An 18,753-nucleotide genomic window follows, 5' to 3' on the forward strand; every position below is an offset into this window, starting at 1 on the left:
TACAAAATAATAATTCTTCATACGTAAGCGATCGTTGTTTTGGTTATCTACCAAAACGTAAAAAAAAAAAAATATGTAATTAGTAGATGTGTAATTAGTAGATACATTGGCCCAAATAATGATTGTTAATCATCACATATGCAATGGGTAGTAATGGACTTTGAGGAAATATGAAAGTTAAGTCCATCACGAAATTAAATGGCATGCATAAAAATCCAGTGGCATAAGTGGTAAATATTAAGGAAAGTTAATGGTTAATTCTAATTTGTACTTCAGTTTTAATATATTAGAGTTTTAATAGATTAGATGTCCCTTTTTATCATTAAGTTTGTTTTTATGAAAATTGAACATATAAATTTTTAAGATTATTAAAAAAAAAAATCTTTCGTGTTCATCTTTTTTTCTTCTAGAATTGTTTTTTCAGACTTTTGCTTTAAAGTTATTCCACTTTTTATTATGCTTTTCTTTTTAGGTTTTTTTGTTTAACTTTTCAGATCAGAATAAAAATGAAATAATTTTTGGACAAATTATAATCTGAATTTATAAATTTTATTTTCAAATTTTAATTTAATAAAATAAATTGCTATTATTAATCCTAATAAATTATTAAAGATTATATTTTAATAATTTAGTCAAAAAGATTAGATTATAATAATATAGCAAACAATAAATATACATAAATTTTTGTTCTAAAGATTATCTATTATTTCATTTTTGAGGTTTTGTATTTTTATAGATTTTGTATTCTACCTAATTTGTATCGGTTTCAAATTCAAACAACTGCTTATAAATTCGTAAACCGAGTTGGAGGGAGATGATGTCTTATCAAATATTCCACACCCACACTTTATGAACACGTGAAGAGGACTGCAGCAAGCATTTCTTTCGTGATCTTTATGTCACACCTCTTGCTTCACTCATCCTTCATCCTTGATGTAAGATGCAAACTCCCAATGATCCAATCAACCAGTAACGTTGTCTCTCACATGCATTCTATGTTTCCCCATCTTGTAAAAACCAATGAAACAAAACCGCTGGAATGTATCAAGTAACCAGACACTACAACAAAGCACTTAAACTCTCCTCGGTGCGGTTTTGTTGACCTTTGATGTTCATGAATGTATGATGAACAATGATAAAATAGATTTATATCAGAAACAATAGCATCAACATGATCATTCAAATTAAAAGGAATTGTGAATTTTTCATCATACATGGAATCTCCTATCTCTTGTTTAAACAAAAAATGTTAGTTATAAGACGGAGATATGGATATCTGCTTGGCAGCCTCCAAAGTATTGCATAGTAGCTTTGTCAATCGTCATGGGTCCGACTCCTCCAGGCACAGGAGTGATCCCTGAGGCAACACCTAACGCTTCCTCGTAACATACATATCAAACAAGACGGTAACCATGCTTACAGTTACTATCCTGCCATATCATTTTTATTTGCAAAATGATATATCACTTACATGCTTCAATTGTCAAACCAGAAACAACAAAAACAAACTCAAGTTTGTTCTCTGTATGAGTTTTTATCCACTAGGAAAGTTAAGACTTTTGATCAGTTTAGAAGCATTACATTTAGCTCAACATGACATGTTCCTACATCAATGACAACTGCTCCAGGCTTCAGCCAACTTCCACCAACTAGATTAGGTACACCCACAATATCAGCTTCTCTGACAATGTGCTCTGGATCCTTTGAAAAAGAATGCACCGTGCTTACTGTAGCGTCATAACCTCTTCCCATGAAATGTCAGCAAAGACATAACTGCGAAGTTAAATTAAAACCGAAATGCTCAAGCATAAGAACCCTGTCGCAGTAACTACAACAATACCTGCAGTAATAAAGAAATTGGCAGACCGACGATGCTGCTTCTTCCAATCACCACAGCATTTATTCCTGCTAGTTGAACACCTGCTCTCACCCCATCAACTTCTTTCTCTAACATGCATCACCGTATTCAAGATCTTTGCTTCATCTAGATGCTGTATACGACTCATATAGAAAATAAATATAGAAAACAGTTAAATTACTAGAAAGCTCTCCTGAAAAGAATATCAACATATACAATAATTCAGATTCTCTGAATGGCATAACATATGAATTATATGCTCCAAGTACCGACAACAAAAGACAACCTCAAAGAGAACATTTGCTATGAAGAGGGTCCATGTTCTATGAGGCTGGTTGAAATATAGGAGCGCGCACAAAAGAATATGAAAACAAAGTAAGCATATAAACTTGACCTCCTAACATTAAACACAGAAAAAATAATGACCAATGTCAAAACACAGAATAACCATTAATTAGACAGGTAATTAGCTTAACGAAATTGCATTTGACAGTAATAAGAATAAAAGCTTCAATGTTTGATAACTTGATCGTCTAAATTAAGTCATTCCCTTCACTACATCTACACAAGGAGGAGAGATCCGATTACAATTTTACAAGTTCATAAGCGTCAATGGCATTGGCGGTGGGTGAAGAACTATCAGGGGGAGACTATAAATAAATAAATAAATAACTTACCGTGTGAAGAAAGACACGTGTAGTGATCTGGAGACAGATCTGGCAAGTGGGCTGGAGAATCAAACGGCTGAGACAGTTCCACACGTGCGAAAACGAGTGTGTAATCTTCCCCCTCATCAAGTAGCAAAAAGGGAAAGGGACGATGCGATCGGGGGTAATTGCCGGAATTAGAGCAAGAAGAAAACTACAGTGAGTGAGTGAGTGTGTGTGAAGCGAGGGGAGAGAGGGAGAGAGAGAGAGAGAGAGAGAGAGACATTGCAGTCGTGTAATCGAGGAGGAGATAGAGAGAGAAACATCGTCGCCGGGCGTTCTTTCGGATCCAATGCGAATAAAGGCATTGTATTCAATCTAAATCGGAAAAAATATGAAAGGCGGAGGAGGAATCGTCGGAGGAGGAGGAAAGCGCCGGTGGAAAGTTCTGGTGATTGGAGTGTTGGTTCTTGTAATCCTATCGATGCTGGTTCCTCTTGCTTTCTTGCTCGGCCTTCACAACACCTTTCACTCTCCTGGTACTTACTTTCTCCCTCACACTCGATCTCTCGATCTCTCTTTCAGATCTATCCTCATAATCGCACTCTTTTATCTTCTCTTCTCCAGGGATTGTCACTGTCCAGCCTTCTTCTCCTGTAAGCATTATTACCTTTTCTTGATTTTGGTTAAGTAATGTTCTGACGCTCTTTCTTTTGGAATCAGTTCGAGAGAAGCCGAATCAACGCTACCAAACATTCCCAGGTATTTTTGTTAACTAACTCTCTTCTCATTGATTCCATTCACATCTACATCTAACGCTGCTTCTTGTTCTTGATCTCCCTTCTTGCCTGCTTTTGCAGACAGATCTGTCTGAAAGAGTCGACCAAGTTCTCCAGAAAATCAATCCAGTGCTTCCCAAGGTTGGTCCTTTCTTTCTCGTTGTTCCACTTGTTTCACTCTAGATCGACTTGTTCCATTTCTGTGTTGTAGGGTAGATTAGTTCTTGTTGTTTTAACAAACAAATATTAGATCTTTTTCTCTACCTGTAGAGTTGTACCTCTTATGATGGTTGGTTGACACACTCAGTTCAGTTCAGATCTGGTCTGTATTTTTTATTTTCCAGTATTGAAGAATGAGTTCAGTCATAGTTCTTCCGCGTTAATGTTTCCAATCTTGTCATTCTTTCAGTGTAGAGTGAAGGCATTGACTTTCGATTTTTGTGTAATAGTATAGATTTGTTCTTTTCTTTAATAAAATCTTAGATTTTTTCCTGTACCTGGAGAATTAAATCTCCACAATGGTTGGAACTCTTCATTGTCTTACCCACTGCTCTCAAGTTGACACACTCGATTCAGTTCAGTTCTAGTCTGTATATGTTTGATTTTCCACCATTTAAGAATGTATTCAGTCATGGTTCTTGGCACTAATGTTTCCCATCTTGGTATTAAAGAATGCTTATATCAAGCAGAAAAAAAAGAAGACTTCCTGCTAGACTTATGGAACCTTATGCAAGATGCCCTGTAGTTAATTAGTGAATCTTAGAACTTTTTTGGCCCAGCAAACAAACTAGAGCTGAAGAGGCTCTAGTTAGTCAGTCACTGGTTGATGTTGCTTAAGGGTACAAAATTAGACGAGTGAGAGTGATTTTCTTTTTATTTTAACTATCTCATGTGACTGGAAAGTTGAAATACATTATGTTGCTTTATGTATCTGTGTCTGTAACCTTTTTCATACTAATAGCTTTTTTTTTGTTTTCTTGTTTCACATACTAGAAAACCGAGATTACCGAAGGTTACAGAGATATGAATAGGACAAGCATCAGTGATTCTAAAAACAGAGGTTTACTACTATACAAGTTCTACTTTCTTGAAATTCCTCTCCCAGTATTTTATTTTATTTTTTTAATTTTGATCCGCAACTTTACGTCTTGTCCTCAATTAATCCGCAGGATTACCAGTGTCCCCAGCTGTTGTTGCCAACCCAAGCCCTGCAAATGTACAAAAAGATTACGTGGTTTCTCTAATAGTCCTTTTTTTCTCCCTCTCACCAATCGTCTTTAAGTTAACCTTATTCTGTGACAGAAAACAAAAACCGAAGTCTCGCACAAAGGTGGTCAGGGAGCAATAGTAAATGCTGATGAAACTCAGAGAACTTGTCAAGTGAAATATGGGAGCTATTGCCTCTGGAGAGAGGAAAATAAGGAACCCATGAAAGATGCTAAGGTGAAGCACATGAAGGACCTCCTATTTGTGGCTAGGGCATACTATCCAAGTATTGCTAAAATGCCTTCTCAAAGCCAGTTGACTCGAGATATGAAACAGAATATCCAAGAGTTTGAACGTGTTCTTATTGTAAGTTCAGCAGATGATGATCTTCCACCACAGTAAGTTCTTTACCAGTTTGGGTTTAAGCATGTTTGTACTGATAGTTAGTCCCGTAGAGTCGGATCTAGTCAAATGAAACTCCCCTAGTTAGTTCTTGTCTGGGCGTCCTGTTTTCTAGTGGGTTACTATCTATGTTATAGAAAATCTTAGTCATAATTTTCTCTCTTCATTTCTTCAATGTGCATCATACCCAAAAATACTCTTATTTTTAAGCCTTGTCTGTGCCAATATCTTAAACCAGCATAAGAATCAATAACTAATGTACTAGATGATAGGAGAGGTTATTGTTGTTCTCTTTGAGATGAAGGTTTATGTATAGAATCCTCTGTTAATTTCCTCCAATCGTACTTATTGTGCATCTCGTTCCATTGATCTTTCAGGGTTGATAAAAAGTTTGAGAAGATGGAAGCTGTAATTTCAAAGGCAAAGTCTTTTCCAGTCGACTGTAACAATGTTGACAAGAAATTGAGACAGATCCTGGATTTGACTGAGGATGAAGCTAGTTTCCACATGAAACAGAGTGTGTTCCTCTACCAGCTTGCAGTACATACAATGCCTAAGAGTCTTCATTGCTTGTCAATGAGACTTACTGTGGAGTATTTCAAGTCAGGTTCAGTTGATACTGAGGATAGTGAGAAATTTTCAGATCCCTCGTTGCTTCACTTTGTTATCATCTCCGACAATATACTTGCATCTTCCGTTGTGATCAACTCAACGGTTTTACACGCAAGGGTATGTGTTTTTATCTTTCATGCAGTCACAGAACCTTCATATCTAACTCATGATTCGTTGTTGATGTTTCAGGAAAGTAGAAACTTTGTTTTCCATGTATTGACAAGCGAGCAGAATTACTTTGCGATGAAACAATGGTTTATCAGGAATCCCTGCAAGCAAGCGGCTATTCAAGTATTGAACATTGAAAAGCTCGAGCTGGACAGTTCTGACAGAACACTGTCTTTGCCTACGGAGTTCCGTGTCTCCTTCCTCAGCGGTGACAATTTGGCGTCACAAGGAAATCGAACACACTACTTATCAATGTTCTCTCAATCTCACTATCTCCTACCAAAGATATTTCACAAGTTGAAAAAAGTTGTGATTTTGGATCATGACGTTGTAGTCCAGCGAGACTTGTCTCCTCTTTGGGAGCTTGATATGGAAGGAAAAGTGAATGGCGCTGTGAAGGAGTGCTCTGTGAGATTGGGTCAGCTAAAGAGTCTCAAGGGAGGAAGTTTTGATGCTAACGCTTGTCTCTGGATGTCTGGATTGAATGTCATTGATCTTGCTAGATGGAGGGAACTGGGAGTTACGGAAGCCTACCACAAATTTTACAAACAGGTCAGTTTTCTCAAAAACCTAAAAAGAGATACGAGGTGATGTTGTATGCTTATGAGCGATAGCTTTCTATTCTATGTGCAGCAGATGAGTGGTGGGGGTGAGTCAAGAGAAGAAGTTGCATTGCAAGCAAGTTTGCTTGCGTTTCAAGACAAAGTTTATGCTCTTGACGACAGATGGGCTGTATCAGGGCTTGGTTATGACTACTACATCAACACCCAAACGATAAAAAACGCAGCCACATTGCACTACAATGGGAACATGAAGCCGTGGCTAGAGCTGGGAATCCCACAGTACAAAGACTTTTGGAGAAATCATCTGAATCGAGAAGATCGATTCTTGAGTGACTGTAACGTGAACCCTTGATGAGAAAGTAAAAAAAAAAAGCTACACGGTGCCAATGCTTAAGAAGCAGGTCACAGACGTAAAGAAATGATTTAGAGTTGGTGTAGCAGAGACATCTCATTTTTGTGGGGGTAAGTAAATAAACCCGAATGCATTGCAGTGAGAAATGCTGAAGGGAAGAGAGCAAGCAGAAGTGGGTTTTGAAATTGATAGCAAATTGATTTTTTTAAGAGACTTGATCAAGATGATTTAAAATCAGCTTTGATTTAAAAAAAGTATGTGAAGAAACTTTGATGTTGTATATGATTTTTGGCAAAGAGGTGTGCCAATTCTTTTCCTCGTGTTATTTTCCCATTGTGTCATGTGTCAGTTTTTACTTTTTGACTTAATAGAAAGTGATGAGGATTTTTATCTATTTCTCAGTGCGCGGCCCAGTTTACACTTTACACAGTTGAGGAAGTGATAAAGATCATTATCTTCGTGAAGCAAAATTAATTATATAGTTTGCCTACTAAGCATTCACTTAATCACATATATAATTTTGAGATAATGTGCAACACTAGTAAAGTTAATGGAGTCCTTGACAAAATAGTGAACGTTGTTCGTTTTCTACTTGGATGACAAAGCTTTGAAATGGATTATATCATTATATGTTTTTGAATAATGATACCATTTGAGTTTAAAAACATTTTTAAGAACGAAGAACTTAAATTACTAGGTAAGTGAAGATGTGGTTTACACTGCTATTGAATCGCAAAAACAGTTTTGAATAATGCATGTCATATTACCCTTTTTGTTGATTTAATTAAACTATGGCATATGTTTTTTGTTCATAAGATGTTGAGATTGAATCAACTTTAATGTACCAGCTAAATATTTTATACTATGTATATGAGAGAGGATGCACGTATTTCCGAATGCATGGGAGAAAAGAAAGAAAGATAGGTTGAGGATGATGATAGATATGCATTTTATGTTCACCTGAATAGTCTTTTTCATCATCAAACTTGTCCACTAAATGGTCATCACCTAATTTATACAAATTAAAAGTCATTCGAACACGTCTATATTGTTTCATTAAATGGCCTTTCACCTAGTTAAATGGCCATTTTATTAATTATAAAGTCACATGACTATCTCAACAATTCATCAAAAAAAAAATCTCTACTGCTATTTGTTTTTCTTTAACTTGGACCATCTACATCATAAGCTCTACTGAAAAATGAATTTCGGCAAAACCAGCTTATATCCGATTTTGGTTGGCCTTTTGCCTCTAGGCACAAGTCCAACGTGGGTTAGGATGCAGCGTTTGCTTAAAGATTGTACGTCTAGGGTTTTGAATCTTGAAACTTTACTTATGGATGAAAATCTTTTATCAAAAAAAAAAAAAACTTCACTTATGGAAATGTGTTTTATTTTTGTGAACTGGTTTAGAATTATCAAAGACCCCTTTTCCATTGGTGACAAACTTTTACGAAAAATTCGCATGTGTGTAAATAGTATCATTCATTGAAACCAATTTTTTTTTTATCAAATCGAAACCAAAAGTTTATTTAAGGTTTTACTTTAAAAAGCTTCATTCACATAATACCCATTTAATGATGACGTACGAGGTAGAATGCAAAATGAACAAACAAAACACACACTAAAGCTAAGATGATGGAAACTGGAATAATAGTTTGGTATAGACTATACTAGTGAGGAATCAGATTTGGTAGGAAGAACAATTAGGCTGTATTACATCTGCAGTGCACTAAAGAGAAAGCAAGAGAACATATTCTTCAAAGTGCAGCAAGTAATTTTCAATCCATTGTTTTTTGGTGAAAGTGGGACGCGTCTTACCTCTCAAAGGTCATAATCACTTTTTGTGTACATGTGCCGCAGAAACCACAATCCTCTGTTTATAAACAGACGATAGCTAATGAAAGGAATATACATGAGAGAGGTCAACGTAAGTGGTACGTTCGTTATTGCCAACGGACGTGGAAAAATATCAGAAGGATATTTTAATATATTTTAATCAAAAAAAGAATAATGAGGAATAGTGTTGGGAATGGTTTTTCTTGTCTCTTCCCACCGCTAAACGCTTATCAGCCACATACTTTCTTCTTGAGATTAATTATTTATAATGATGAATGATGTATGGTGGTCCTCCTTTCATCATATATTCATATCATACCAAAACCAAGGATTGGTTCAAAACTCGATTTATTAACTCGTTTACTTCATGATCATGTTTGAAACTTTGAATTGGTTTTTATTTATTCATATAATATCCGAACTTTGCTTTCCACCAATTCTTATCTTCCACAGCCCCACCATATTATGATTTCCCTTGGCTTAAAATGTTCATGGTAATAACTCAAAAGCTTGATTTTGTATAGGGTTTATATAAATACATTATCTGATATTTGATACAGAATTGATCTTAAAGAGAAAATAATTAACTATACTTGGTTTTGGATCAAGAATACATATTGATTATCAGTTTATCATATAGACTACTAGGGTATATCATATATTTACTTTGGGTTCAATTTTGGAGAATAAAGCGATAATTCTGCAGAAATATATAAGAAAATGAAGAATAACCCGTATAAAAACTCTCCTTTTCCATTATTAAAAAGATGCACTGGAAAGACAGGAGATTATGGCCCGTAGGTTTTAGTTGCTCTAGATTCTTTTTTTTTCTGTACATGAGACAATAATATTCTCTATTTCTAATATTCTACTTTATAATATAAAATAAAGATAGAAATATTTAACGTGAAACATAATTAAATTTCTTGTAAGAAAGTAAATAATTTTTTGGTAATATATATAGAGAAATACCATAGACTAGCCATAATTTTTTTTGTCACAAATATAATTTATAAACATCAAAATGACCAAAATATTTCATTAAAGATGTATATATACACTTATATCCTTAGATTTAACTAATTATGTGAAGTTTTGGGATTGATATATAAATTTTATGAAATAAAAATAAATATTAAAAAATAAAAATAAATTATGAAGATAGTTTCAAAAATTATTTTCGAATTTTAAAAATAAAACTTGAAAAAAAGATCAAAAAAAAATTCAAATTTTAGAATTGGAAACATATATTTCAAAACTATGATTTTTTTTTCTTTTTCTTGTTTCTATTTTATTTATATATTTAAGTTATAAAATTATTTTAACTGTTAATGAAATATTTTGATCATTTTTCTCTTTACGAGTTATTTTTGTAATAAAAACTACTATTGCTAATATATACAGCTAGAGTAGATAAAATGCATACGAGTTGGCGTTAATAAAACAACGATTAAGCATTAAGAACGTTACAATACTCGTTCTTACTCCTGTTAATTTTTCCTAATTTACTGATTGATCTAGGGTCAGGGTGTGATTTTTCGCAACTCTTAGCGTTACATTTACATTTAACATGAGACTACAAGCTATTTTGTAGGGCCAGTATTGGTCAGATCATGAATTAAAATAGAGTGTTGTTCATATAGAATATTTCGTTGGAGTTTAAGTGAAACTAAAACCGGTACTATAATATTTGATTATATAAAGGAATAATTAGTTTAATGACTAGATATCTTATAGTAATAGACTGAAAAGGATACCTCTAGTGGAATACAAGAAGATGAGACCATTCTTTTCATTTGAGCACCATATTCTCTCTTTCTACATTTGTATATATAAACACGCAACCACCTTCAGCCAACAAAATATTATCAAACACACACAACGAAAAGACAGAAACACACAGAATCAAGAAGAAAAATGACAAAAGTTCACCCAAAGTTCTCAAACACTTACGAGAAAAGCTTGTGTGATAGTAAAGCAACTGTAGCTTTAACGGTGTGGAAGAAGTCTCTTCTCTTCAACTGTGATGGATTCACAGTTTACAACTCTAATGGAGATCTCGTCTTTAGGGTTGACAACTACATGAACTCACCTAGAGACAACATCGTCCTTATGGATGCTTCCGGCTTGCCCCTTCTCTCCATCCGCCGCAAGGTAGTTTTTCTATCCACTTTATCTATCATTTTCTCTATATATCTATCTATTTCTCTGTCTCATGAAATTAATCTTGAATTTACTTTTTCTTGATTTATTCGATCAGAAGTTGAGCCTGGGAGATTGTTGGGGGGTATACGACGGAGAAACACAAAGAGATCCATTATTTACGGCAAAGAAAAACGTTAACATACTAACAAACAAGAGGAGCTTGGTGTGGGTTAGCACGAAGAAAACAGTACTATACGAGATTGAAGGATCATATGGGCAGAGAAGCTGCAAAATAGTGGACGTGAGGAGAAACAAGAAGAAAACAGCAGAGATCAAGAAGAAAGATGCAATGGTTGGAGGAGGTTCCTTTGGCAAAGATGTGTTTAAACTTATAGTTGAAGCGGAGATGGAGCCTCGTGTGGCCATGGCATTGACCATCATTCTCGACCAAATGTCAAGATCTTATTGATTTTTCAAGCTTTTGTAAGTATATATTAGTGTTCCCTTTTTGTTATGTAATTTATGCATGTGTGTTCTTATATGTTACACATGAACAGAAACAACTTTTGTTTTCAGTTTTTGATTTTAGCCTTGATACTCTATACATAAATGAAATCGATTAACGGTGTATTTTATTTATGGAGGGCTCAACAAAAAACGAGGCGCGGTTTAGGCTGATAAGTGTATATTTAATAACTGTTGGTTATGAAAGTTTTCTTTTCTTACAAATAATAAAGCTATTTAGAACGGTTCAACCAACCAAATGATCGGTGAGACTAATTCAACATAAACAGTTGCTAAGAACATTTTGAGCACTGCATGGTAACTTGTATTTTTTTTTTTGAGCACGTGACAAAAGTGATGACTGATGATCATGAGTTTGATGTTGAGTTATCAAGTAAAAAACAGAGAGATTATAAGTTGATACTTCTTTATGACAAACGTTTTATGCACGTGATAAATTTTTACATTGTTTTATATATATAATTACGTTATGTAGTTAAAGTAATGATTTATAATTAAATTAACTGCTAACAAATTTTAAACTATGGTTAGGATTTAGAAATTGCGGAAAGAGTATAATAACTTTGGGATGATTTAACAACTCTAGGGACAGACACGAAGACTTGGACTTCTGTTGTGAGGATCCATAAGCAAATTATAAGAGATGAATCCATATATAACATGTAAAGACACTTCAATGAAGAGGTTAAGAAGCATGCAGTTGCACATGTGAGAAAGAAAAAAAAAAGAGTAAACAATATCCGACAATAAATATGTGTTTGAGTAGACAAATAGGATTTGAGAGAAAAGAGATGATTAATCATTCTAGGGTTCATGATGTTTTTCAGCTTATGGTACAGTCCAGAAGCTTCTGGTTTATGAAAGCAGCCACATTGCACTACAATGGGAACATGAAGCCGTGGCTAGAGCTGGGAATCCCACAGTACAAAAATTTTGGAGAAATCATCTGAACCGAGAAGATCGATTCTTTTTTTTTTTTTGAGAAAGGGCCTTCTGAGAAGATCGATTTTTGAGTGACTGTTACGTGAACCCTTGATGAGAAAGTAAAAAGCTGCATGGGGCCAATCCTTCTCACACCCGCAAAGAAAAGATTTAGAGTTGGTGGTTAAGCAGACATCTCATTTGGGGAAGGGAAGAGTGCAAGCAGAAGTGGTTTGAAAATGATAGCAAATTGATTTTTAAGAGACTTGATCAAGATGATACAAAATCAGCTTTGATTAATATAGAAGAGTATGTGAAGGAACTTTCATGTTGTATTTTACCCAAAAAAACTTTCATGTTGTATATGATTTTTGGGAAAGAGGTTTGCCATTCTTTTCCTCGTGTTATTTTCCCATTGTGTCATGTGTCAGTTTTTTTCCTTGCTTTTGACTAAATAGAAAGTGATGAGAAAGTGATAAAGATAATTATGTTCGTGAAGCAAAACTAATTATATAATTTTCCTACTAAGCAGTCACTTAATCACATATATAATTTCGAGATAATGTGCAACACTAGTAAAGTTAATGGAGTCATAAAAAATAGTGCAAATTGTTAGTTTTATCCGTGAATAACAAAGCTTTGAAATGAATAAATAATATCATTGTATATGTTGAGTTTGAAATCATTTTTAATAACGAACTTAAATATTACTCACGTAAATCCTCTCGTATATATATTATTTGGGCTTGTATAATCTCCTCACTAAACAAATTGATGTAGCTGACAAAAAAACTCACTAAGTGAATATGTGATTTACACTGCTATTATACCACCAAAAAGGTTTAAGTCATGGAATGTCATTTTTGTTGATTTAAACACTTGCATATATCTTTACTTCATACGATTTTGAGACTGAATCAATTTTAGTGAGGAGATACAAGCCCAGATGATATATAAATATATATATTATGAGAGGATTTAGGTGTTTCCGAATGCATGGGAAAGAAAAAGAGAGAGAGATAGGTTAAGGCTGAGGATGATGATGATAGATATGCATTTATATTGTTCAACTAAATGGTATTTTTTCCGTGGCTTTGTGAAGTATAGTCGTGTGACTTTATAATTAGTAGAATGACCATCTTACTAGGTGAATGGTCATTTAGTGAACCAATATAGACAACGGGGTAAAATGAATAATAATTCTCTACTTTGTTTTTTTTTTTAAATCTAACCATCAATATCATTACGATGTATTGCCAGAAATTAGATGAGTTTACAATATAAAACTAATTGGTGAACAGTGGATTAATTCTTGAACATTTCTTAAGGAAAATGTTCATTTTTTGAACTGAGCCTTTGTTGGTATGAAAGTCTCATAGGTGTGTTGTAGTTTGATTTTTGGTGGTTATTAGAGATTCTGAGAACAGACTGACAAAATTATGAAGAAAATCGAACTCCGAGATATTATGTTGAGTTCGATCTAGCTTAAGCAGATCTTATATAAGTACTGTCTATAAAAAGCTCTAGAAATATACTAGTCTTTTTTTTTGCTGTGCACCTCTAGAAATATACTAGTCATTTGCAGTACATATGTAAATGGATTCATCCATTAGAAACCGAAATTTTTTTTTTTTGCTAAAAAAACGAAAGTTTGGCTAAGGATTTACTTTAAAAAATCGACATTCACATAATACCCAATTTATGAGCGAGGTAAAATGCAAAATGAGCATGTAAACACACGGTAAAGGTTGAGGGTAGTGAGATGGCATAGACTATAGAGTGCGGAATCTGATTTGGTAGGAAGAACAGTTAGGCTGTACTGCATCTGCAGTGCACTAGAGAGAGAGAGAGCAAAAGAATATATTCTTCAAACAGCACGTAAAAGGGGGGGGGGGGGGTCCGTTTGTTTTACTTCTCAATGGATAGGGGTGAGCAGATAACAGATATGACCACAATTTTTAGTATTTGTGATTTGACTAGAAATTTATTTTAGTTTTTAATTTTATTTGATTCGAAAAATACAAATATTTGTTTTCTAGATATCTAAAAAATTACCGATATTTACGAATATTTATAAGTATCTTATCCACTTAGTTTAGTACAAGTAAATCTAAAAGCATGCCCAATGCCGAGACTCTCTTGCTCGATTGCCGTAAACTTTTTATTTTTTATTTTTAGCTAAAAAAAAGAAGAGCCAATCGTGGGATCCACGTAACAGTGGGATCTACGTAGCAGTGGAATCCACGTAGCAGTGGGATCCGCACACAGTAACAAAACGAATCATTAGACCCGTACATTACTGTACTAATTTATTTCTAAGGATTTGTGCTTAAGATGTTTTATTGGACATGCTCTAAGAAAATATACAAGTTTGTTTTAAGAAGAAAATGTTTACGTAATATAAAACAAAAAGTAAAAATTAGTGAAAATGCTATATGTTCTATAAATTTCAAAATTAATTAAACTTTTTATAAAACATAAAATTTTAGAAAATTATAGGTTTTATAAAGATTTTATATTTTTTCTTAAATTAATAATTTATAAGTAATTTTATAAATTAAATTATTAAAACTACATGTTAAAATAATAATTATCTAAAATATTATTTAATATTCTCTTTTTAATTTTACATATACGTCTATATTTATATAAAAAACAGAGTGGAGTAGAGCGGAGTAAATATCTGATCATAAAATTTTACTCCCTCCGTTTCAAATTAGATGTCGTTTTGGAATAAAATTTTCGTTTTAAAATAAGTGTCGTTTTATGATTTCTATGCAAAATTTATTGACTTTCTAATTTAATCTATTTTTCTATTGGTTGAAATCTAGTTAGGTGTATTGGTAATGATGTTTTTATCTAGTAAATATACAAAATTAAATATTTTATTAATCTGTGTACCGAAGTATAAAACGACAAATAAATTGAAACGGAGGGAGTAGTATTTATGATATTTATTCTTAATAATTATTTTGTTCCAAAAACTTATGGATATCCATAATTTTCACATCAAATCGATATAAATAATGAAACAAATAAAATTTAGTGGATAAAATGCCCAACAATACTCAATGGTCTTAATCAATTTGTGTAAACAAACGATAGATAACGAAAAGGAATATAAATAAAGCGGTCAACGTAAGTGGAACATTCATTATTAGTTATTAGTTATTATTACTAACGAACGTGGAAAAATATCACAAGGATATTTTAATAATATCAAAGTTTTAATCAGAAAATTTTAGTGGAATTTTGTTAGAAATGGTTTTACTTTTCTATTGCCGCCGTTAATCGTTTCTCAGCCACATACTTTCTTCTTAAGCTTAATTATCTATAATGATCAACGATGGTACGGTCCTCCTCCTCTCAGCATATATTCATATCATAATAAAACCAAGGATTGGTTCAAAACTCGATTTATTAACTCATTTTACTTGATGACCATGTTTGAAACTTTGAATTGGATTTTATTTATTTACTAGGGTTTGTCCGGCGCTACGCGCCGGGTTCGGACCTTGTGTTCTATGATTGAATTTGTAATTCAAGTGAAGTTGATGTATCTATATTAGCAGCCATTCATTTTTGTATAAGGAGAGTTAGTAAGAAACTATCGGACGTTGTGTTTTGTAATAATAGATATTGAAGTTGATGTTTTACTTTATATTTTACATATTGATGTACGTAGTATGTTAGGAGTTTATTTTTTATCTTGTGATGGAGAAAGTGCGATGGAGAGAAAGTGTTATTGAAATTAGAAACGCAAAAATTTTACGTTAAGCAAAACATTTATATTGTTTATTGTAAGTATTTATATTGAATTTTAGTATTTGATTTGCTTCGAAAGCTTATGGATATCAGGAATTTTCGGATCGAATAGTAATAGATAATAAATCAAATCAAATTTAACGGATAAAATGCTCAACCCTAGATATAGTTGAATGTACTGTATGATCTGTGATTATGAATGCGTCTATGACAATGATTTTATTCAGAAGTTTTCTTAACCAAATACAAAAATTCACCCAACACTATCTTGTGTTTCCTCTTCATCAGGCCTGGGCTTTCGGTGGCCCATTCGGTATCGGTCTGGATGATTTGGATTTTTGGATTTTCGGGGTTATACTTAGAAGTACCATTCGGTATTTACTAATTATCGGATCGGATTCGGTTCGATTCCTTCCGAGTTCGGTTCAGATCAGATGTAACCAATGTTTAAAATCGTTCAAAAATATATTTTTTAAACCTCAAAAAGTGACAAATTTTTGTTTCAAAATATATAAATTGTTTACTAATCTATTTAAATATTAGTTAAACTAACTAAATTAGCTAAAAATCATTCAAAATAACAAATAAGACAAACTACAAAAATATTTTGAATAGTAAAAAATATCTAAATCACCTTAAAATATATCAAAACATTAACATAATTAACTAATTTCGGATATTTTCGGATCCTAATTTGGATTTCGGATCGGTTCGGGTTATAACCAAACACTAAAGTACTAAGCTCATAAATCCCGTTCAGATATTTTTGTATAACAGTACTTCGTCGCTTTATTGTTTTGTTATTATCTTTGTCTTCATCGTGAACATCACCGATTTTTCTTTCTTTTTTGATGTAACACCATAACTATTGTTATGTTACTTTCAGAGTTATAAAATAAAGCAAATACTAAAATCACACTGTCTTTGTCTAATTTAACAAAATTTTCTCAAGTTTTTTTTTGGTTAAGCGTCAAATCGGAAAATGTGCTCTTTTCTTTTGTCAGAAGGAGGGAAAGGATATTGTAGAACATAGTTTATTATATTTCAGTTAATAATGAAAATATATTTTTATTTACTTTTTTTTTGTAACATATTTTTATTTACTTATAGTAATAGCATGTGTCAAAGCAATTGTTTAAGTTGGATCAGTGGCATGTTATTGTTGTTCTTGTGCATCTGTAACTGGTCAGATTTTTTGTTACTCTTTTTTGTTCAACTACTCTGTTTTGTTAGCATGAATATTTGCGTCTTATTTTTCCTAGTTTTATTGAGTTGAATCGAAACCGGGATTGGAATCAGATGGAAATAATTTCCCTCGTAGATATACACAACTTTGATTACTTGTTATTTAAGTTTGTGGACTATTTCTTCCTTTTTATCTGATTCTGCTCTGGTATTCTGTGCAACTAATTTTGATCTTGTTGTATTCATTTCATATGAAACTTCTATAAAGTTCACCCTTTTCTTATATTTTTCATCTTTTATGCATCAATCAAGCTCTAACTTGGTAATTAAAGCTTCTTCGACAATGGTAGTATTCTTGGCACGTGTCTCCAAGAACGGGATCCCAAGTTCATCTGCGAAGCCTGTGTTGGCAGAACAAACATTACAGTAAATCATCAAGACAAGACTGCCCAAAGACCCTAACTATGACGAACTTCTGAAGCATATTTTACCTTGGCAGTTTCAGGGATACAACTTTCTGTGACGTGAGATCACACTTGTTCCCTGTAGCTTGTTCACATTCTCACTGGCGTAGCAGTTGATTTCGTTCAGCCATTGCTTGACATTGTTGAAGCTTTCTTGGTCTGTTACATCATAAGTCACTTGACAATAATTGAAAAAAAAAACATAAACGTTCGTGTGACAATGAGCATAATACAATGATTCCATGAGCTCCTCTGTAGTAACTAATGGTGATCGTTCTGAAACTGTATTAACCTGCTGTGTCCCACTGCGATAATACTAAACAGAGTGAGCGTATAAAATTCAAACTGAGTGATCTCACATGACTTGATAGTTTTTCCATCTTATTCGACAGTGTGGATTTTCTGCAAAAGATCATTAAAAAAAAATAAAAATTCTAATGATTTACCCATAACCAATTGATGAGTGGAAAGAGGCTTAAGAAGTCAACACCAATGGTGCTATCCAGGTAAGAATCATCATGGACAAAAAAAAATTGAGACACCACTTCAAAAGAGCAACAACAGCACTGACTCTAGAGAAATAGAGAGAGAGAGAGAACTTACAGAAAACCTTAGAAGCAGGCATGATTTGTCAACATCAGAATCACCAATAAGTAAAAGCTTGAACAGATAGTAACTGCAAAAAAATGTAAGAACAGATGATCGATAATTTTTGAAAATCCAACAACTATCATTTTATATAATCAAAAATCATTTGTGAATTCAAGAAAAACAACATGTCTCAACCAAATTTATAGAGCTAATAAAAAACTATTAACCATAATATCAAAGGCAAAATTGGTAAGATTATTATTCTTCCAATGATCCAAATAGAAGCATAATTCGAAGACGGTAACGGTCTCATGGATATGATGAGGAACGTTCTTACTATTTAGGATTCCATGGATCGAGCTACTGTAACAACAAAGAGTAGATTCCGCCTATAAACAGCGAGGTTTCGTCAGTGAGTTAGCGATTGGGTCAGGGAGAGAGAAGTAAACGAAGGTTATGTGTCGACGACGTACTTGTACAAATGTATCTCCTCGTGGCTATGTAGTCCTTGAATTTGAGTTTAATGAAAGTTTGTGTTTCAAAAAAAAAAGAGCCAATACTTAACTATATTTGGTATTGGATTGGATCAAGAATACATATTGAGTATCAGTTTATCATATAGACTAAGACTACTAGGGTGTCATATATTACTTTGGGTTCAACTTTGGAGAATAAAGCGATAATTCTGCAGAAATATATAAGAAAAAAAAGAAGAAGATTTCTATAAACTC

The 18,753-nt window shown here is 33.2% G+C and overlaps 2 protein-coding genes and 2 long non-coding RNA genes across 9 annotated transcripts; 2 read left to right on the plus strand and 2 right to left on the minus strand.

The window, feature by feature from the left end:
• Positions 1-1,162: 1,162 nt before the first annotated feature.
• On the minus strand, positions 1,163-2,648 carry LOC130509079 (uncharacterized). The gene is made up of 2 exons (XR_008943220.1): positions 2,536-2,648; positions 1,163-1,991 (listed from the first exon to the last, which is right to left on the minus strand). It is a non-coding gene; the product is annotated as an uncharacterized LOC130509079 (long non-coding RNA).
• A 13-nt stretch (positions 2,649-2,661) lies between these two features.
• On the plus strand, positions 2,662-6,912 carry LOC108847536 (probable galacturonosyltransferase 7). Of its 2 annotated transcripts, none has more exons than XM_018620797.2 (10): positions 2,662-3,044; positions 3,133-3,161; positions 3,229-3,267; positions 3,366-3,425; positions 4,278-4,344; positions 4,454-4,500; positions 4,587-4,888; positions 5,270-5,621; positions 5,694-6,224; positions 6,306-6,912. In XM_018620797.2, exons 1-10 carry the CDS (start codon positions 2,900-2,902, stop codon positions 6,585-6,587), a joined length of 1,854 nt encoding a protein of 617 aa, XP_018476299.1. In that variant the 5' UTR covers positions 2,662-2,899; the 3' UTR covers positions 6,588-6,912. The 2 variants fall into 2 exon arrangements, with proteins under 2 accessions (XP_018476299.1, XP_018476300.1); XM_018620798.2 differs by having other exon boundaries at positions 2,663-3,044; positions 6,309-6,912.
• A 3,349-nt stretch (positions 6,913-10,261) lies between these two features.
• On the plus strand, positions 10,262-11,201 carry LOC108847537 (protein LURP-one-related 8). The gene is made up of 2 exons (XM_018620800.2): positions 10,262-10,580; positions 10,687-11,201. Exons 1-2 carry the CDS (start codon positions 10,344-10,346, stop codon positions 11,038-11,040), a joined length of 591 nt encoding a protein of 196 aa, XP_018476302.1. The 5' UTR covers positions 10,262-10,343; the 3' UTR covers positions 11,041-11,201.
• A 5,977-nt stretch (positions 11,202-17,178) lies between these two features.
• On the minus strand, positions 17,179-18,575 carry LOC108826425 (uncharacterized). Of its 5 annotated transcripts, XR_008943884.1 has the most exons (5): positions 18,496-18,575; positions 18,360-18,411; positions 18,035-18,107; positions 17,459-17,833; positions 17,179-17,368 (listed from the first exon to the last, which is right to left on the minus strand). It is a non-coding gene; the product is annotated as an uncharacterized LOC108826425 (long non-coding RNA). The 5 variants fall into 5 exon arrangements; XR_008943882.1 differs by having other exon boundaries at positions 18,035-18,411; positions 18,496-18,510; XR_008943883.1 differs by having other exon boundaries at positions 17,226-17,368; positions 18,360-18,517.
• Positions 18,576-18,753: the final 178 nt, after the last annotated feature.

The sequence above is a fragment of the Raphanus sativus genome, chromosome 3 (genome assembly GCF_000801105.2).
Source record: "Raphanus sativus cultivar WK10039 chromosome 3, ASM80110v3, whole genome shotgun sequence".
NCBI lineage: Eukaryota > Viridiplantae > Streptophyta > Magnoliopsida > Brassicales > Brassicaceae > Raphanus > Raphanus sativus.